The sequence below is a fragment of the Micromys minutus genome (genome assembly GCF_963924665.1).
Source record: "Micromys minutus genome assembly, chromosome: 19".
In the NCBI taxonomy this organism is placed as follows: domain Eukaryota; kingdom Metazoa; phylum Chordata; class Mammalia; order Rodentia; family Muridae; genus Micromys; species Micromys minutus.
In genome coordinates, this window is record NC_137954.1 from 41,502,308 (window position 1) to 41,524,326 (window position 22,019).

At 41.2% G+C, this 22,019-nt stretch overlaps 1 protein-coding gene and 1 pseudogene across 3 annotated transcripts in view; both read left to right on the forward strand.

Moving 5' to 3' along the window:
• The window catches only part of FARP2 (FERM, ARH/RhoGEF and pleckstrin domain protein 2), a 96,117-nt gene that overhangs the window by 15,820 nt on the left and 58,278 nt on the right, over window positions 1–22,019 (forward strand). For both annotated transcript variants that reach the window (XM_080933018.1, XM_080933019.1), the window contains exon 2: window positions 61–271. In XM_080933018.1, the coding sequence (XP_080789144.1) occupies window positions 89–271 (183 nt within the window). In that variant the 5' untranslated portion in view covers window positions 61–88. The remainder of the gene's footprint in view (window positions 1–60; window positions 272–22,019) is intronic.
• Window positions 7,541–9,543, forward strand: LOC308432996 (cytochrome c oxidase copper chaperone-like; annotated as a pseudogene). Its single transcript has 2 exons — window positions 7,541–7,565; window positions 9,327–9,543. The product of its transcript is annotated as a cytochrome c oxidase copper chaperone-like (transcript).

Here is a 22,019-nt window from a genome sequence, read left to right on the forward strand (position 1 = left end):
ATCTAAAAATTGTTTTAGTATCTAAATAATATTTAGTCATTTAGTGTGTTTTTGTTTTAGTGTTTCCTTCACTTTCAACTAATGAAGAATGGGGGAGATAGAAGGAACATACAGAGCTTTACCAACTTCAGGGACACGCTTGGGTGGCCAGACCTCCACTGGAGTGAGTAGCCTGGAACCAGAGCACACACTCTCACCCAGGATGCAGGAGAAGCACATGCACATCAGAGTGAAGCTGCTGGACAGTTCTGTGGAGGTGTTTGACATTGAGGTAAGCAGTGTGGTTTTTTCCTAATGCACTGAAATAATTCTGTACCGGATTTCTACAAGAGGTTGTATTGTGTGTTTATTCAAGTAACCAAGAGTTGCTTTGATGACTATCCAGCAGAGTCTTTGGAAATAGTAAATCTAAGTTAACTTTCAGCTAAAATTCTGATAGAATCCACTGTTTCTATTATGTTGGTTTATTTATGTTTTGGTCTTTTGGGTTTTCAGAACAGGGTTTCTCTGTCTGAGGAAGCCCTGGTTGTCCTGGAGCTAGCTCTATAGATCAGGCTGGTCTTGGACTCAAAGAGATCCTCCTGCCTCTGCCTCCCAAGTGCTGGGATTAAAAGTGTATGGAACAACCACTTGTCTTCAATCTTTTGTTTTAAGAGGATGGCTGAAGGATATAAACTGTAACCAAACTGCTTTGACTCACACCTTCTACATTCTGCCACCTAGGTGTCTGGGCTTCTGGTGTCTCCTTAAAAGATGGCATGTGGCCTCAAGGTGTTGTCCGCATACCTGTCTGAGCAGAGAATCAGTTCTTTCTGCTCAGGGTGCTCGCACAAGTACTGAATAAGCACTAGGAAGAAAGAGGTGGATGAGACATTTCACAGTCAGAGATGACATCAGGATGTAGTGTACAGGGAGGGCCTCATGCTGCAGGTAGTAGACAGTAAAGCCTTACATTGGGAATTAGTGTACAGCAAAGATCTTAGATCTGTAGGTAGAGTGGGCCTGACATCCTGAGGCAGTGTATAGTGAACTTGACATTTGAAGGTGTTATTCAGTAAGGGTCTGACACCTGGTGACATTGTACAGTGACATTGGAAGGCAGTGTACGATGGAGAGTGGAACATCAGAGGCGAGATATTGTGATGTCCATAGTGAGGACTAACATTAGGAGAGAGTTTACATTGTTAGTGCAGACCTTGTTCAGGTTAACAATAACGTTTTTGTTTAGGAGCAGGATCTTGTTACCCAGACTGGCCTTGAACTCTATATAGCTAAGAATCATTTATAACTAAAAATATTCTATTTGCCAGTATATACCACCATTTGGCTCTTAATAATGTTGCTTATGAATATTCATGTAAAATGTGTGAGCACATGTTTTAAGTTCTTTGGAAATGGACAAGGAACCCAAATTGCATCATCATCTGGTAACTCCCCAAGGCTTAGTCATCTGAGGACTCACCAATTTGCTTTCAAAAGCTGTGGTACTACTTTTTTGTTGCCATCAGCAGTGTTAAAGGGTTCTGATTTCTCTACATTCTTCTTTGAACTTTCATTTCCAGCTACCCTAGCAGGTGTGGCATTTAGGAAATTACTCCTGAGGCAGAGTGCAAAGATACAGTGAGTCAGTGAGGGTGAGCCCTGACTCTGACCTGAGTCAGCACAAGCAGAAAGGGCCTCCACAGTGCAAGAGCATGAGGGGCTAGGAAAACAGCAAAACCAAAAACAGGTATACTGCTGCTTCTAGCTGTAAAGTCCCTGAATAGGTGGCACTGGACAAAAGCCTATTTGGATCATTTTAAACCATGCTAGTTTCATCTAGAGATGTGATGCAGGTTTGTAGAAGAGAGAACTATACTGACCCCTGTGATGCTGTCTGTCTGTCTGTCTGTCTCTCTGATTTTTATTTTGGTTTTGAGTCACAGTTTTATTCTGTAGCCCAGGTTGGCATAGAACTGCATGTACAGTCCAGACTGACCTCAAACTCAAGTATAATATTAAGTAGTCATTTAACACCAGGGCCTGGAGAGACGGCTCAACAGTTAAGAGCACTGACTGCTCTTCCAGAGGTCCTGAGTTCAATTCCTAGCAACCACATGGTGACTCACAACCATCTGTAAATGGGATCTGAAGCCCTCTTCTGGTGTCTGGGGACAGCTACAGTGTACTTATATATAATAAATAAATAGTACATCTTTAAAAAATAATAATGCATCAGTAGACATTTGCACCTGTGTCCAGCACTCAGGAAGCTGAAGAAGTGCTACAAGTTGGAGGCCAGCCTGAGCTACAGAGACATAAAACATCATTCCTCCATTGTAGCCACACCTACTCTTTGTAGTTCTTTCTTATTTTTTCTTAATAAGTCAACATTTTATGTTCTTGTCCAAATTTCTATACACTTCTTGGGCTTGAGACAGTAAACTCAGAAGCCACTTGGTCAGGGAAACTTTGGTGGTTGTTGATCATCTAGAACCCAGAACCCTGAGTTAAGCTCAGCAAGAGCCATGAAAAGCTCCATCAAACGCAAAGCACCCATCTCATTTGGAAGTCCTCCCCCCAAAAATATTAAATACAGCCAAGGTGTCTGTGGGTACCTAGAACACCTACACTTGAATATTCTCAGAGAATCCAGTGGAATCTATGAATATCAAAACACTGAAAAAAACATCACAGCAAAGTTTGCAAAGTCCCTTTAAGAGGCAGTGTCTTAGAAGACTCAAAATGTGGTTTCTGCCCTCAGGTAGAGAGCACTGAATGGATCCTTGATGACAGGTTCATGAATTCACACAACTCCCCCAAACACTTTCTCATTCTTGTTGGCTTTTCATGATCTTAATATTTCAACAAACATGATCAGATTATCTGTGAAAAAATCATTTTTCTTCTTTTTTAATCACTGTGCCTTTTATTATAATATCATGTTGGTTTTAACTTCATTGCTGTACTAAACACATATGTTGAGTGAAGATGCTATTGTCTTGTTCTTAATCTTACAATTTCATTCTTAAGTATATTGTTTGCTGTTGGTTTTTGTAAATACCTTTAACATGATAAGAAGTTGCCACCCTTCCTAGTTAAGTTAGAGTTCTCTCTTTAAAAACCATATTAAACTTGCCAAATTTCTGCATTAATTAAAATGATCAAATGATCACTTGTTTTTATTTATGAATTTCCGTTTTAATACAAAGTCTCACTATAGAACTCTGTAGTTGGTCTAAAGCTCACTATATAGAGCAGGTTGGCCTTGAACTCAAAGGCCTGCCTTCCTCCTGAGTGCTGGCACAAAAGTCATGCATCCCTGCAGCCTGGTCATTCGCTTTTTAAAAATTCTGTTGATATAATGAATTATACTGCATAGTTTTAAAATATTAAATCAATATCTTATGTTTTATCTATATGGATGGATCTATTATATCAGTCTTCTGGAAGAGTTTTGCCACAAAGCTTATGACAGAATACTTGCTCTGTAGCTTTCTTATAATGCCTTGACCTAATCTTAGTACTTGGCTAATCTAGGCTGAGTAACTGATTTAGTTTTCTCATTCCCCTCATGTGCGGTTGCTGTTTAGAATCCAGCCATGCTGCTTTTCTGGCCAGAGTTTTTGCATACCAGTTATATATTAGGAAGACCCATGCTAGTTTTAGTTGACCCTTTGTCCTTGCCCTTATAACCACCCTATCTCCGAGAGCTAGAGGTTGCAGCTTCAAGTCATGCTTCCTGCCCGTTCCCTTCTCAGTCTTTTGCCATCACACCATTCATCTGGTCACAGCCTTTCAAATGGCTTCTTCTGTCTTTTTGCACTGGGATATAATATGAATTCCCTAACAAAGCTGTGAAGCTGTGCGATCTCAGAGTATCCTCCTCTTGGGATTTGGGCTTTTGTTTTGTTGGTTGTGTTTGTTTGTTCATTTTTAGTTTTTTTGAGACAGGGTTTCTCTGTGTAACCATGGCCTGGAACTCAAAGAGATCTGCCTGCTTCTGCCTCCTAAGTGCTGGGATTAAAGGCATGCGCCAACCACCACCCAGTTCTTCTTGGGATTTGTATTGTAACCTCTCACTTACTACCCTCTAAACACAGACACCAGCACATCCTGGTTCCCCAGCCTTTCATGCCTCACTGCACTGGCTAGATTTTGTCAACTTGAGACAAGCTAGAGTCATCTGAGAAGAGGAAACCTCAGTTGAGAGAATGCCACCACAAGGTTGGCCTGTGAGCAAGCCTGTGATACATTTTCTTGTTTAATGATTGATGTGGGTAGACCCTGGCCATTGTGGATAGTGCCACCTCTGAGTAGAAGGTCCTGAGTTGTTCATATTGGCTGAGCAAACCATGAGGAGAAAGCTAGTAAGCAGTGTTCCTCCATTGCCTTTGCTTCAGTTTCATCCTTGAGTTCTTGCCCTGGCTTCTGGGTGATGGACTGACTATAAGCTATAAGGTGAAATAAGCCCTTTCCTCCCAAAGTTTCTTTTGATCATGTTGTTTTGTCACAGCAATAAGCTAATAAGCTCACACATCCATGTTTCTTCCAACATTTACTGTGTAGCTAAATCTTACTTATCCTTCATGACTCTGCTGAAATGTCACTTCCTTTAGGTGGCTTCCCCTGAACCTCCATCAAAATATTCTTTCCCTCATTATTATACTTAAGATTATGCACATATAATACATAAAAGTATACACGTTATTTATAACATAAACATTCATTCTTGACATTTATATATGTGATATTTGGTTGTATAAAGTCAGTCAGTGGCTGCTTTTCTTATCTGGAAAACTCTCATTTGTCTCAGTTAATTGAATGAGATATATAGTTGCAAACACTGAAGTTGAATTAAGTTTTATTTATTCATTTAATATTTTATTTTATTTTATTTTTTGAGACAGCGTTTCTCTGTGTAGCCCTGGTTGTCCAGTAAGTAGCTCTGTAGATCACACTGGCCATTCAGAGATCTTTCTGCCTGCCTCTGCCTCTGCCTCTGAGTGCTAGAATTAAAGGTGTGTGACACCACATCCAGCCCTAAATTTACTTTAAAAGTAGGCTGTAATTTTAATGTTCTTAAAACCTATTTTTAATGATGGTTCTTAAACACCTTAACCTCTCTTATAGCCCACAATCCACCAAAGGTAATGGGAAAGAAAAAAGGGCACGGGGAAGTGGACCTGTCTAGAAAGATTCTTTGGAGCAACTCCCATCTGTGTTGTCTGGAAATCAGCAGTTCAGTTCACAGGTCAGCAGAGGCAGCTTGATCCACTCACAAACACTTCACAGATACACCAGCAGTCCAGTTTGGCAGACTCGGCTTTTTATCTTCCCATCCATAGACGTCATTTGCAGAAATAAACATAGTTACCAGGTTTTTATAAGATAATAAGTATTGTAAGATACACTTCATGGCTCCTCACAGTGACTATGGCTCAGTTGACAGCTTCTGTTTGAAGAAGGTACTTACTGTAGTGGTGTAGGAGAAAAGGAGGAAATGTTTATGGCAGATTTGGGGTGAGTGCCCTTTGTGTGGATGTAGGCTTCACTTAGTATCCTTATTCTAATAGACTTTTGGCTCTTATTCTATTAACAAAGTCTAGTCAGTGGCTGGTTATAGGCATACTTTTTTTACAGCCTACTTTAAGGAATGTTCAACCTCCCTCTCTTGCCCACCACCCAGCTGAGGCAGTGGAAGACCAAAGTTATTAGTATGTGAGGGAAGTGGACCTGTTTAGCAATAGTTCTTTGAGGTAGATCTTCTATGCCAGCAGTTCAGTCCTATAGCAAACACCAAATATGAGTCAACAGCTATTGTCCAGTCCTCTCAGCAGGCAGACACCACACGGGAGCCAGCAGATGTAGCTCAATCCAGAAGAAACCACAAGGCTCACCAACTAGCCTGAAGCAGTGAAGGTGGCAAGCTGCCACAGGGACCTCACGATCAGTTTTTTGGAGAATTTCTCCCAATGGCAGGCTCACTACAAGTGGAGTTCAACAATGCTATGTAAAGTGAACCAATGCATGCTTACTGTTAGCGAGGAATAGCGAGGCAGAGCAAACAACCAGTGCTTTAGCTCCCACTGTCTGTGGGGTCACAGTTATACTCCTTCATCTCACAGCCCTTCGTGTGTCTGCTTCCCGACAACATTCTTTTCCTTGTCTGCTTTAGCAAGTCGTCCTTTCACCTGCATGCTCTAGCAAAACATCATTTGACATAACTGACTTTGCAAACAAACCAGAAGTTTCCACTTCAGCTGGTTTTCTGATCTAGGAAAGTCTTGGTTTGTTGGGGTTTTTTTTGTTTGTTTGTTTGTTTTTTTGTTTTTGGTTCATTAAATGAGTTGCATGGTTTGTTATCAACATTGAAATCTGGATTCATATCTAGAGAGTCTTAATTTAGAGCCACAATTTTATTTCAGAACCCCATAGAAGACAGTTATTTATCAGCTTGCTTTGTTCCATGTGCTAAGCTGTGGAGTAGAAATGCTTTCAGCTCCAGCACTGACCGGTGACCAGTATCCAACTCTGTCACTCATAGTAAAGGGAGAGGTTAGGTGCTCCCCAGACTACAGTGGGCAGGACATCCAGGGCAGGTATGCTTTTATTGGTTCATAATTTGCTATTTTAAAACTCAATATGAGGGGATAACTTGTCTATTATCTGAAAGTTAGTGTTGGAGCAAACGTGGCATTTAATGATTATAAGAATCATTGGGGCTGAGGATATTGTTCAACGCTAGAGCACTTGCTACCATATACAATGCCCTAAGTTTGATTCAGGACAGTGCAAGAAACCTTGCAAAAAAGCAAGCAAATATAGATATAGGGATATAATCTCAATACTTTAGGGGCTGAGGCAGGGGGATTGAAGTTAGCACCAGGCTGGCCAAAAGTACAAAGTGATATTCTGTCTCAAAAACAAAACAAAACAAAAACACACACAAAGGTGAGCAGCAGAATCTCAGCACTCAGGAGGCAGAGACAGAAACTCAGGCAGGAGCTCTGAGCTTGAGGCCAAACTGGTCTACAAAGTGAGTTCCAGGACAGCCAGGACTATATAGAGAAACCCTGTCTCAAAAACCCCAAACCAACCAAACCAAAAAAAAAAAAAAAAAAAAAAACAGCAAAAAAACAAAAAATGGTCCTGAGCTGGGCTTGGTAGCAAAAGCCTTTAATCTCAGCTGGGAAGGCAGAGGCAGGCAAATATGAGTTCCAGACAAACCAGGGAACACAAAAAGTCCCTGGAAAGTCTCTGTAAAATGGCTTAGAACACTCAATGCTCTTCCAGAGGACTGAGGTTTATTTCCACAAACATGGTGGCTCACAACCATCTGTAGCTCCAGTCCCAGAAAATCAGACCTGTTCTTTGGCTTTTGCATGCATCAGACACAAATGGGGTACACAAACACTCATTCACAGAAAATAATAGTAAAGTAATGAAATATCTAAAAATAAAAGATTGTCTCAGAAAAGAAAGGAAGGAAGAGAGGAGAGAGAGAGGCCTGGGATGTGGATCTAGGATGTAGATGGAATGGATGCCCTCTGCCTGAGAAATGGGGATCAAGCGTGAAGATTTGGGTAACTTTGTCAGTACAATCCACTTTTCATATTTCAGTGTACTTTAGTATACAAAAACCTGAGAACAGGCTTTCATTTTCTCTGTTTAAGAAATATAAGTTGCCAGGTAGGGATGTCAGCACGCAGGCAGAGACAGGCTAGCCAAGGCTGCATAGTGAGGCCCTATTTTTAAAAAAGAGGGAGGAGAAGAAAAAGAAGTACAGAAGTTGCCTGGGAATGCAGCTGCATTGCTAACATGCTTGTCTGTTACACCCAGAGCCTTGGGTTTGATCTCTAGCACTGCATACATAGGATGTGGCATCAATCATGTAATCACTACCCGTCATCCTAGCATTCAGCTGCACATCGAGTTCAAGGCCAGCATGTACAAATGAGACCCCTATCAAAACAAACAGAAAATCAATTGCATAAGCATTAGTTTAACTCTGCAACAAAGACAAATTCTCAGTCACAAAGTTCTGTGCTAGAATACAAATTTTGTGTTCCAGTAAAAACATTAATGCTTTCATTCTGACCAGAAAAAAAGTCAGAATTCCAGAAAGTATTGTAACAGATGTTTGTCATTTCTCCCACATGAGCATCCTAAATATGGCAAATAAATGGGCTTAGAATTCATTTTGGTCTGACCTCAGAAGAAAAGGCTAGTAATTTAGCATCTTAAGTTTGGGGATAATGTTGGTGTTTGCAAAAGCTCTTAGAAGATTCTAGGATACAGCGTTGTTAGTGACTCTGCCCTAGATCTTGAAACCTATGATTTTGTCATGGAAAATTGATTCTTTTTTTAATTCTAATGCTAGGAATGTGGTTGGGTGGTGCATGGCAGAGGCATTTGACATTCTTATTCTTAGCTATTCAGACTGTGGTATTGGAACTTGCTTCCCCCACCTAACACCAGCAGACGCCCAGGGTCAGTCTGTGCTTGATTAGAAAGAATGATGCCTGATGAAGAAGTTAGGTTATAAAATGGGGGATGGGGAAATGTTGCCTTCCTTATTCTGGTACCCCTGAAGGTCCTTTAAACACAGTTGTATGAAGGAGAATAGTACAGTGACTCAGAATCTCAGCAAAGGGTATAGAAGTGAGATTTGTTGGATAGATCTCAGCTTCTTTGTTGAATAGGTCACAGCCCCATGTGAGGGCCACATAACTGAATGTGTAGGTTGTGAAAGATTTGTCAATCCACAGTGACCAAAATCTAATTCAAGCCTGAATGTGTATGATGAATGCAGTGCTCACCCGTGGTGTCCTGCAGGATGTCGTGGCTGCCTTGGTTCTGAACACAGTGTGTATTTCACAGGCATATACTTCACACCATACAAGGCCAGTGAACTGCCTAAAAAGCCTCAACTCAGACTCAGGACTGTTGTATAAATTGCAGTGCTTCTATTATACATGATACATGCAAATTTTTCTGTATCTATAGAAATAGAATGGCCTAATTACAGAAAGCAATAATTTTAAATATTTTCCTATCATCATTTTTCAGCAGGTATCAAATTAGTGTGTCTTTGGATTACATCATGTTAGAATGTGTTGATGACTTGAATTTTATTTAAAAATAATAAATGAACTTTGTAGAATTTCTAACAGGTTCTGAAATGGCTGTAAATATACTTCCATTTTGTGCTATATATTGATACAAATTATCATTCTCAGCATCAATGACTATAAAATTTAAATATCATTCAGTCCTGAAAATCATCAAAAATGCTGTGTCCTGCAGTATCAAATTTTCAATCAAGATTTAATTTGACTGCTCAGGTTGGTCTGAGTTTGGGAGATTTGTGCTTGTGCGCTTGCTATTGGGACTGGCGGCTGCCAGCCCTGCCCCACCCGAGGCTCAGGACAAGAAGCCTCTGAAGCCCTGTTGTGCCTGCCTGGAGACCAAGAAGGAGTGCATCATTGGGAAAGGAGACACTGTGGACATCTCATTGAGAACCACAAGGAGTGCATGAGAGCGCTGGGATTTAAGATTTGATATGGTGGCCTGTTATTCATTTGTGAATGAATAATCCCTGAAGAATGAAGTAGATTAAATATTTTGGAAGTCCTTTGATGAACTTTGATAAGTGGATAAAGTATTTATAATTTGTTTAAAAACCAAAGGAGAGAAAATGTGGTTTAAAAAAAAGATTTAATTATGTAAATTAATTATGTAAAACATAAATATGCCTGGCTGTGGCATACACCTTTAATCCTAGCATTCAGGAAGCAGAGGCAGGCAGTTTTTTTTTTTTTTTGTGAGCTTGAGGTCAGCCTAGTCTACAGAGTGAGATTCAAGACAGCCAGGGCTGCTCAGAGAAACCCCATCTGAACACCATAGCTACACACCTACCTCCATGCATGAGTATATGCACATCCATCTCTTTGTATTCAGATTTGCTTTTGTCCTTAATAAATGCTGAACTTTTTTGTAGACCAAAGAATTTTTCCCCCCAAAACAGGGTTTTTCTGTATAGCCCTGACTGTCCTAGAACTTGATCCGTAGACCAGGTTTGGTTTGATCTCAGAGATCTGCCTGCCTCTGCCTCCAAGTTCTGGGATCAGAGGTGGGTGCTGCCCCCACCACCCAGCTGAAGACTTAATTTTAAAATAAATTTTTTATGACTTATCAGCAAATACCTATTCTATATGCCTTTATAACTGGGATCATGAAAACTATTAGGAGAGTAGGGGAAAAGTAACCTGAGTTAGGTTACCTTGGCCTATAGTACTTACTGTTCCTTGGGCACTAGGGGATTTTAGTACTTGGTGTGATTTATCTTGTCAACAGGAGCCCCATCAAGGGACAAGAGCTCTCCAAGTGTTTGTCTAGCACAAGCCCTAGTCAGGTCTCTTTGCTTTCTTTTTACTTGTGGGATCAAGAAAGATGCTAACTCTTGAGAGGCTTATGTTTATTTTATCTACATTTTTAATTTTTGAATCCTCACTATTCTTTCTGGTTTTTTTGCATTTTCTTTTGGTATTCAAGCACCTATATTCTTCATCTAAGTCCTCACAGACTGGATAGTTTTATGCCAACTTGACCCAAGCTAAAGTCATCTGATAGGAAGGAGTTTCAGTTGAAAAACAAATACCTCAATACAATCTGGCTTTCTTAGGCAGGCAAGCCTGTCAGGCATTTTCTTACTTAGAGATTAAAGGGCTGCCAGGGATCTGGGGGTGGTTCTATAACGAAAGCAGTCTACGCAAGCTATGAGGAGCAAACCAGTAAGCAGCATTCCTCATGTCTCCTGCGTCCATGGTTTCTGCCTTGACTTTCCTCAATGGACTGTAATTTAGGGTATGTGAGTCAAATAAACCCTTTCTTCACCAAGCTGCTTTTGGTCATGGTGTTCATCACACCAGTAGTGATGAAACTAGGGAGGCTTGGCGCCAGGAGTGGGATGTTATTGTAAGAGAACTGTTTATGTTCTTTGGGAAGAGACTTTGGAGCATTGGGCAATGAGCCCATGAGCAGAGTGACCGTGATGGCAGAGATGGAGGTTATGCATGGTTAGTGATGTGAACTTCACTCACCAAGGCTGGCCTGGCTACAGATGCTGCTGGGTGCCAGATATGCCAAGAACAGAGACCAACGTTGAACCCCAAAATGGCATCACTCCCTATGATAACCAGCCACTGGCAAGTTAGTTACTTGAGGAGGCCTACCCTGGTCACCGCCTCAACCACATAGTCCTCAAGTGTTCCCCCCTCAAGTATTTTACCTCAGTGGCCTTTAAAGCCCAGTGGCAAACAGGTGGGCATCATGTTGGGGGCTCCCTAAGTACTGTAGACTGAACAGTAGGCTGCAGCTGTGAGAAGAGTTAATGAGCTTGTGAGTTAGACCTGTCACAAGTCAGCATCGCCTGTCACAGTCTATCTGGGACCTTCTGCTGAATCATTTTTTTCTAAGCCACACTCATTCCCCCGACTCACTTGCGGGCAGAAAGCCTCTCTTTTTTTTCCATTTATGTTTTTCCATTTCAGCTTCACCTCAACCATAGATCCTTTGTAGGTCACATCAGCCCTGCTTTTATGTAAATCCTTTTAACATTTAAAGTAAATTCTGGATAGGCATCGTGGTGGACACCTGCAGTCCTAGCACTTAGGAACTAGGACAGGAAAATTGAGACTAGAGTTACATAGTGAGATTTTGTCTCAAATAAAATTGATTTATTCTGTCATTCTTCACTTTTCTGTCTAGAAAGTAACCAAGATTTTCCCTGAAAGCAGAGGTTACAAATACAGTCATCTGATTTTTCAGAGACAGTACTCTGCTTTTTTATATTACAAAATATCATATACTTCCAAAAGTCTGCTATTTTACAAGCAGGGTGTCCCGTGTGGGTTAGGCTTACTCTGGTGGTTCAGAAGGTGCGCTGTACAGTTGTCATGTACATATGCTGTATGTTAACAGATGCTACCATGGATGTCTCCACTATTCTACCTTAAGATTTCCAGAGGGATCATTGAAAAAATAATTGTTTCAGTTGGGCATATTGGCCCACATCATTATTCCCAGCACTTGAAGCCAGCCTCGTATACATAGCAAGCTCCAGGTCAGCTAGGGTGGCTCACTGTAGTTAGGAGATAGTTATAAACCACCATGCAGATGCTGGGTACCAAACCCAGGTCCTCTGTAAGAGCAACCAGTCCATCGCTCTAGCTTTTCTCTCACACTCCAATCTCAGTTTTTTAAAAATATCATAAAATAATAGAAATTCCTTGAGTATAATTAATCTATGTAAATGCTGTTAAGCAATAAAATTGCTATTATATGTAAATTTTACCTGTAAAGTAGAAGTTGTAATTGTATTAAAGAATTAAAAAGATAATTTTAAGGATTTTATATCAAGTCTTGCTGAGAACATAATATTTTAAAACTTTACTTCTTACGTAAAGAAGTCACATTGAGAACTGAAGAGATGGCTCAGCTGTTAAGAGCACTGACTGCTCTTCCAGAGGTCCTGAGTTCAATTCCCAGCCACCATATGGTTACTCACAACCATCTGTAATGGGATCTGATGTAATACCCTCTTCTGGTGTCTCTGAAGATAGCGACAGTGTATTTATATAAATAAATAAATAAAATAAAAAGTTTAAAAACTTTTTTAAAAAGTCACATTTAGAGATAACTAGGAATAGCATTAGGTTCAGTGGTTAACTTGACTACCTCTGGAATCAACTAAAACCCTGGACATGCCTGTGAAAGATTTTTTTTGATTAAATCATTGAGGTAGGAAGTCTGCATTGTCAGAAAACCTTCTTTGAGTCTGGGCTACACCCTCTGGTGGCAGACTACAAAAAAGGACTGGGAAGGAAGCCTTTGCTTCTGCCTGTTCTCACTCTCACTGTCCTGCTGCTGAGGCATATCCTTCACTGGCATTAGAACTCCGTTAGTCCCAGCATAGACTAAAGTGCACCTGAGACATTCAATGTAAACAGCTGTTTGTACCAGATAGTTAACTAGATTCTTTGCCTTTCCATCTGGAGATTGTTGGACTAGCTGGGTCACAGTTTGTAAGCTGTTCTTGGTAGATCTGTGTGTGTGTGTGTGTGTGTGTGTGTGTGTGTGTGTGTTTTCATTGTATCAGTTCTGTTACTCTAAAGAAGCCTGAATAATACAGGGTTACTTATAGGAACATTAGTTGGTAGTTTATTTACAGAAGCCTGTGGTACACAGCTGGAGAAAATGTCTCTTTAATCTTTAATTTATTGGTGAATAAATCCTCAGGGGAGGGGTGGGGTGACACGAATCCATCCTCTTTCCTACCTGGAGTGTTGAGAGACCCAGTCTGTGGAGATTTTGCACAGATAGTTACATGTGCTGTGAGTCAGCATTCCACACTGCTCTTCTTTCCCCACTTCCTCTTCCCCGTTCATCCTTTCCACCCCTTCTTGATTTTCTCTCAGTCTTCAGTGTGTGCTATGAATATCCCATTTATAGCTGTCGTTCAGTAGTCATTTAACTCTTGTACTTTGGCCAGTTATGAGTCTCTGCAGTTACTTCTGACCATTGCAAAAAGAAGCTCCTCTCACTAACACTGACAGCAGCACTATTCTGTGCACATTAGCATAGTTACTTAGAAGGTGATTGAACAAGAACAGAATTCCTTAGTTAGCAAACAACAGCAGTGGCCTCTGCACTAGTTCCTATGACCTCCGTAGCCACTGGGCTTCTGGCTAGGTTTAAAGTATTAAATGTGAATTTCCTCCTGTGGAGCAGGCATCAAATCCAGTTAGAAATGAGTTGGTTACACCCATAACGGTTTGCCATCATTGCACTGCTAGATCCCTCTTGCCTGGCCAGTTTGCATTGTTACACATACAAGTGGCAGCTGAATAAGCTGCTGATTACAGTTCTCCGTACACAGCAGCCTACACAGCACTTGGAATGCTCAGAGGAGTGGTGAGTCTCTTCGGGCTTGGTTTCTCTGTTATGAGATCAAGGCCTCTCGTATCATCACTAATAAGATCTCACCAACTAGATCTAGTAAGCAGCCAAGAGCCAGGACAGTTGTCTGTTTTGGAGGGCATTAGGGACATCCCTGGCCATCAGATTATAGAGATGTAGCCCACTCCTGAGATTAGAATATTCATTTAATAACCTACATCTTCTGTGAGCAGTTTTATCCACCCACATGGGATCTCTCTGTTCAAACTATTTTTTAAATTTTACTTTTGACTTTCTTGCCAAGTAAAATAATTCTCATGTTATAGACTGAATATTTGTATAATTTTGACTTGAGAGGTAATCAGATCACCAAGGTGGAGCTGGTATGAATGGAATCCATACCTGTATAAGGAGAGACATGAGAGCTGCTCTCCCTTCTGTGGAGCTACAAGAAGTCTCTGGCCTCTAGATCAGGAAGGGGTTCTTATTATACTGTGTGTCTCCTGCAACCTTGGCCTTACACTCTGAGCCTCCAGACCATGAGGCAAGTGTAGACAAGTTATGTAGCCTGTGATATATGTGTTACAACAACCAGAGCTTTCAACTCAGAGTTGAAAGATAAGTAACCGAGTTTCTACTTTTTCAGGGGTGGGGTGGGAGCTGGATTTTTTGCTTGTTTGATTTTCCCCCTAGACAGGAATTTCTGTGTAGTAGCTCTGGATATACTGGAACTAGCTTTGTACACCAGGCTGGCTTCCAAACTCCCAGAGATCCACCTGTGTCTGCTGGGATTAAAGGCTTGACCCAGCCCTGCTTCCTAGCTTCTACTCTTACCCAAGGTCACACAGCTAATATGCAGAAACACAGGGTTTCTCATCCAGATAACCCTCTGTGTGTGTGTGTGTGTGTGTGTGTGTGTGTGTGTGTGTGTGTGTGTGTGTGTGTCTTTTTGTCATACCTTGTGCTGGTTTCATGTGGCGGTTGCTTCAGTCATTGGTCAGTGGCTGTCTGAATTTCTGTGTGTGAACATCTGAGTTTCTCTTCAAAGCAAAGCACTTGTTCAAGGGTTGGCTGTTTTAAGGAGGTTCTTACACTGGAGCAAGCAGATTAGAACCTGGTTGAAATTTAGAGTATGCCATACGTATGGAGCTCAGTGTATGGGTATGTATGGCTTGCACACACTGTTCCTGCCCTGCAACCTCTATCACCAAGCCATCCTTGGCCATGTTTAGACTTGCTCCCATGGTCTCCCAGCCTCATCTGACAAGCAGGGTTTGGGTTTCAAGCCCGAGGTTATGTGCTTTGCTGTCAGCATGTGTTATTCAAGGATTCTACTGAAACTGCACTTGGCTTCTGGCCTCCTGTCCTGCAGGTATCCGTACCACCTGGCTTTTCCTGGCTACAGGCCATTGCTGGAGTTTGGATTTAGTTTTCTTAATTTTCCTGAAAAGAAGCACCTTCATTTTTTTAACTTTATTAAAATATTGAGTTTATTTTACATGTATATTTTTGTCTCCCCACCACATACATGTCTATCATTGTGACTATGTCCTATCAGCATGTTCCATATACACGTAAAGCCAGGTGTGGAAATTTGAATGTGGGTGTAGGGGCAAACCACTTATACATAAAAGTAAAAAGAAATAGGTCTTAAAAAAAGGATAAAAAGTGTTTAAAGTACATTTTCCTCTTTGTTGTGCCACATAATACTCTTTTTCATTGAAGGTGATTTTCTGCTTTTTTTGGGAAGGTTATTGGTAGTTTAGGAATTTGAGAGGAGTGTTGGTTGCTCTTCCTTTATCTGTGTGGTTTGAAGTGGGTCCCCATGCTGCATCAAGTGGTGGAAATGAGCAGCACCCCAGCAGGGTGATGTGGCAGGAGATGCCAATGGCATGTTGTTTTCATGTACCATGTACTCACAAGTCAGGACCCACTTCTTCATAAAGAAGAAATGAGGGAATTACATGATGCCAGTTTCCCTTAGAGAACTTTCTGTGAGCCAAACTGCCTTGGTCTCTTCTTTTTCTGTGAGTAGAAAGATAAGAAATAAAAGGAAATCCTGTGTTAATTGTCTGGATCCTAAACATCAGTTAATAGGTTGTTTCTCTGTTTCCCTGTATATGACATGCTGTAGGTAAATACACTGAGAAAGCAAGGTTGAAGTAAAACTAATGGTATAATCCTTCTTGATATGCTGTTTTTCTTGCTCAGTTGGGGAGACTAGCAACTTCATTCACTAATGGGATAGTAGTTCACTACTATCTGCACTTCTGTTCACGCCTCAGGCTCTACAAGTCTAGTAGTTTCTCCACTAGGAAGGTCATCTCAGGTTCTATGTCTCAGACCCATTGCTTCACCTGTGAGAGCCATTGACAAGCAAGCTTTCTTTGTGCTGATAAGCCTGGTAGTGCAGGTTGGTACCTGGCAACCCTCTACAAATCTGTTCTCACACAGTAAGACTCTCCTGGTTGTGTAGAGCTTCTGCTCCTGTTACATTGCTATAGTTGTGTTAGTGACTTAGAGCTTTGCAGAAGTGCCACAGTGATTTGCTTTCCTGCCCCACATTTGGGGTCCTCTTTTCAAGCTAAAAATGTTAAGGCTGCCCAAATGGTATTCTCTAGAGTCTGTTCATTTAGTTACTCATGGTCTAGTCAGGAGAAAGACACTATACTACACTAGGATCTTAATCTGAGATATTTAACAGCAATAACCATTAACTAGTTATAAAGATTGACTAAAAGGCTGAGAGGAGGGAGCAATGCTAAGAAACAGAGGAACAAGAGTTGTACTGAGCAGCCACCTGCTTAGAGCTGAGGAAAAGAAAACTGAGTGAAGTAACAAACTTGGAAAGGCCTCTTTCCTCAAAGCTGTGGTTTAGACCACTGGATGATGATGTAGTTCAATGCTGTGAAAAGAACAGGTTGGCAGGCCAGGGCTGGAGTGCCAGTGAATTTCATGGGGTAGTGGAACTCACTGGCCATCTTACACACTGCTGGCAAGTCTCAAATGGGAGAGAGACTCATTCTCCTCAATGCCCTGCATCACTACCACAGGTTTTGGCTAAGAGCATGGATTTGGGGATGAGAGGCAATAAATAATTATCTTACTGATAATTAACAAGTTTTAATTGGAATCTTAAGTTACATTGTTTTCTTGAGTAGTCTTGTCGGACTTGCCACAGAATAAAGACACACATGGAGACTTAGTAATAAAAGCACCATAGCAAGGCTACCTCCCAGCTAACTCTACTAAACTTAATTAACCTGTCAGTTCTAATTCATGTCTGCCACGTGGCCATTACTTCTTTTTCACTGATTCAATATGTCCAATTTTGACAATGTCACTCTGGCAAATCTTGCCTCAGATTTTTCACCCAGAGATCCTCTCTCAGCCCTGAAGTCCTGCCTCTACTTCCTACCCAGCTGTTGGCCATCATGTCTTTATTAAAGCCAATCAGAGTCTGTCTCAGGCTGGTTAGGAAGGACAGAAATACACCTTCACAAAGTGTACCCCAACAGAATAGTTTATCATAATTATTATCTAAATATTTAAAATATTGGGTCTACTCACAGGCAAACTTGGGTTTTCCCATGTACCATGATTGAGAGTGTTTGTGGATCCCTTTGACTTTATTGTCTGTTTGCTTGATTGGTTTTGTCAAGTTGGGTCTCCCTATGTTACCCAGGCTGGCCTGAAGTGAAAAGTCCTCCTGTCCTCATCTCCTGAGTGCTGAGATTATAGGTATGCATCACCACCTCTATTTTCAGTTGGTCTCTTTTGTTTCAAGAGGGCCAAATGCATGTAGTCTGCCATGTTCCCTCAGTGGCAGAGGCCTTCACCAGAAAAAAGTACCCATTCACATCATCCAGGAATACACGAGGACTTAAGTAAAACCTAAAGCTGCAAGCTATAGATCGAAGATGGTTGTCTACAAGGCTGGTGACCTTTCAGTGAATCTTGAATGAATAAAGCAACAGTTGCCTGTAAGATCTCAAGATTATTTTAACTGTGCTATAGAACATATTATAAAGGGCAGTCTGAAATGACGTAAATCCAAGACAAGAAACAAATATTAAGTAATAAAGCTAATAGTACAGATCATATTTTGTTGCCGAGCAGCTTGGCTTGAACTGTAAATGGTCCATGAGGTAAACAGGCCAGAGGACAAAATCAGGCTGTTTGTAGAAGAATTTTCCCACAGATCTGAGACAAAGGATAAAGAAGTACTTTGTTAGCTGAGCTTTTGTACCATTTCTATCTAGACAGAATCTTTAATGGAACTTTTGTAGATGTCGATTTTTGAACAATATACTTTATGTCTAAGTTGGAAAGGGGACTTACTTGAATGCCAGGACCAACTAAAATGATGAAACACTGGACAAAATGTTTTGCTTTTACTCTGTAGTTCTCACATTGTGTTCTGATCTGGGTGGCTGTATTGTCAAGTGGTTTGCCATTGGGACAACAGGTTTCTCTTTGTCTGAGTGTCTGTGGATGATGATAGTTCTTCTGTTCGTGAATGAGCAGCCTTTTTACTTCATCTCATGGAGAGTCTTGTTTCACCTGATCATTGCTTTGGGGATGGGCAATTATTGTCTAACTGACAATGAATTTTTCATTTTTAGGAACAGAAGGTAAACTTTTAATATAGAATATGTGAGAGGGTAAAAATGGACGCATGGGGGCCATGAGATGGCTCAGTGGATGTAAAAGTACTTAATCATACAAGCAAAATAACCTGAGTTCAGATCCCCAGAGTCAGTGTCAAAGCCTTCACAGTAGTTCTTATCTGCCATCCTAGCACTCGACAGTAGGCATTAGACAGAGACAGGAGAATCCCCTGGAAGCTCCTGGGCCAATGACCTTGGAATACAAACCACAGTAGCAAAACAGCAAGAGAGATCCTGCCTCAAACAAGGGGTGGCAAGGGCTGTCTCCCTGGACTTTTCACTGACATGTGCAAGTGCACCATGGCATGTGAGAGCTATGGCATACACATACAGAATGGACATGTGACAGATATGTAGAACATTAAACAAGATCTTATCATGATACTTAATAACCTATACTTCAGATCATGAGACACCTGGGAAAATTAAAGGGAATATGCCTATTAAACCTATTTGGAATAATCTGTGCATGTATCTCTTTTTTTTTTTTTAAATAAAGTTGTAAGGAAAAAAAATAAAGCCCACTGAAAGAGTAAAAAAAAAAAAAAAAACGTATTATATAGCACAGTTAAAAGTTTTGACATATATTTTAAAATAAATGTCAGGCTAGAGAGATAGCTTGGTGGTTAAGAACATTTGTTGCTCTTGCCTGGAGACCTGAGTTTGGATCCTAGTGCCCACAAAATGAATCACAGGAAATCCGTAATGGATCCGGGGAATCTGAGACCCTCTTCTAACTTCCATGGGGACCAGGCACACAAATCTTAACTTATACATGCATAAAATGAAAAATAAATAAATAAAAATCACTTATATACATAAACAAGAAAACTTTAAAAATTAAGGCATATTATGAAATACAAATTTTTTTCATGTTTTATGTTTTTCCCTAATGCTGGTGATCTAATCCCACATAGTAGGTAAGCATTCTAGCACTGAGCCACATCTACAGCACCTACTGTGCATAAATGTAAGTAGAAGGAGGAAGTTATTAAATGCTATTTTGAATAAGTGCATCCATTGTATAATCAAGGGATCTCAATCCCTGGGTTGTCTTATACTCTTACCAGACCCTCATTGAACCCTATCTAGTTGCATACTTGAGAACCTGTCCTATGCAAGTCACCCCAGGAAGGGTACACATCCTTGGTGTGTATGCAGGCAGATGCTTTCTGATGCTCATGCTGTTATATGGGTGAAGTTGGTTTACATTGGTTTTTGCTTAGAGACCTGTCTCTAGCATGATAGCTAGCCTATTTCCTCTTATTTCATTAAATGTCTATAAAACCCTTTCAGGCTGGCTTAGTTAGGGTTTCTATGGCAGTGATAAAAAGCCGTGACTAAAAGTAACTTGGGGAAGACAGAGTTTATTTCTTTTACATGTCCACATCACAGTCTAATTGAAGGAAGTCAGGGCAGGAATTCAAAGTAAGAACCTGAAAGCAAAATTAAAGCAGAGACAATGGAGGAGTACTAATTACTGACTTGTTCCCCATGGCTTGCTCAAGGCTGCTTCTTTATACTCATGACCACCTCTTTAGGGGTGGCACTGCCCATAGTAAGATGAGCCCACATTAGTTATTAATGATTAATTTAAAAAATACCCCAGTGCTTGCCCAAAGACCTTTCCAAAATGGTTGTAGCTTATGTCAAGTGGACAAAAAACTAACCAGCAACAGGATAAGAATAGCATTTAATCTTTAAACAAACAAAATCAAGACTTTGGAGGGTCTACCTTATTCCTGTACCTTCCTTCCTCATTGTATTCTGGAGAGACTTCCATTTCAGTATGCAGAGAGCAGCCTTAGTTCTTTTACTGTGCCCAGAAAGTCTGCTCTGAACGTTCAGATTTTGTCAAGCAGCCCTCTGCTGACTATTTTCATGCATGATTTTGCACTTGTAAAGTACATCTAAGATGTTGGGCAGTCCCAGCCTGGGCCCCACAAGTGGCTGATGTAACTTTAATTTTTCTCAGACCCTATTTTTAATGATGGTTCTTAAATGTTTTAGCCTCTCTTGTAGCCCAGCCCCCACCAGAGGTAGTGGAAAAGAAAGGACACAGGGAGAGTGGACCTGTCTAGAAAGGTTCTTTGGAGCAACTCCCGTCTGTGTTGTCTGGAAAGCAGCAGTTCAGTTCACAGGTCAGCAGAGGCAGCTTGATCCATTCACAAACACTTCACAGATACACCAGCAGTCCAGTTTGGTAGAGTCAGGATGGAAAGCACAAATCAGTGGCTGTGGCACTACCTAGCAGAGACAGCCAGGCCCTCCAGCAACAGGAGAGACACCAGGGGTTCTCAGCTGTACCTCTCTCGGGAAGAGACGATCAAACACACACAACTAGCGAGTGCTGCACAGCTAGCTCTGTAAGCAAGCCAAGCTCAGCCTCCATCACTGTCCATCAAGTTCTGTTTGTTCCTCCAAACATCACATGTTCTTCATATGTCTAGCCTTAGCATGTGTGTCTGTCTCAGCAGACATCACTCTGCTGATCAGCCCGAGTCCCCAGAAGTGGTAAGAAACTGCAGCACACCACCAGAAGGTTTTTGGCGTGTTTCTGTGGAGTCCTGATAAATGCAGCTCAGCTACACAGTGTAAGGAGGACCAGTAAATGTCTGTTATTAGCACAGAATCCATCATGTGTGCTTTCATGTTCTTTGCTTTAGCAGAACATCCTGTCTCCTGTGTATACTTCAGCCAAACTTTGCTTCCCTAGTCTGCCTTAGCCTTTCATTTGTATCTAGTTCAGGAAAACGTTCCTTCACATGTTTACCCCAGCAAAATACCATCCAACACAACTGACTTTCTGAAGAACCCTTAAGTTTCCATGTTGCAGTAATTTCCAACCCCAATAGTTCTGTACAAAACCCATTCAATCCAGTTATATTTATAAGCTATATGACTAGATTGAGCAGAACTAGTACTACACTAACTTACTCCCCAGCTATGAGACTCTGCTGTTTGCAGTTTCCCCTGGCCATGTGGTTCTGCTCCATCTTTGCCGCTGCTGCTGCTGCTGTTCCTGCTCCTCCTTTGCCTCCTCCTCTTCCTCCTCCTCTTCTGTTCTCTCTCCTTCCCTTCTCTCCTCTCTACCTACTCCCACTCTCAAAGGCCTCCTGTCCACCTTTTCCCTCCACTGCCCTATCACAGGCTCTAGCCTTTATTGACCAGTAAATAGGGAAAAGGTTTACAGGAAATCATCTGAGTATGATCTACGGCTTGTCTGTGGGCCATCCCTCTTGAGGAACCAGAATTAACATCAGAATTCAAACAACATCAGAACAACCCAGAACATTTCCACTTGGGGTTTATGTTTGCTCCCAGCAGCACCCCATGAGCACGTTAACTCTGCTCAGCACCCCAAAACTGTGTACTTTGAGACTCCACATTTTGCCAGTCATATAGACC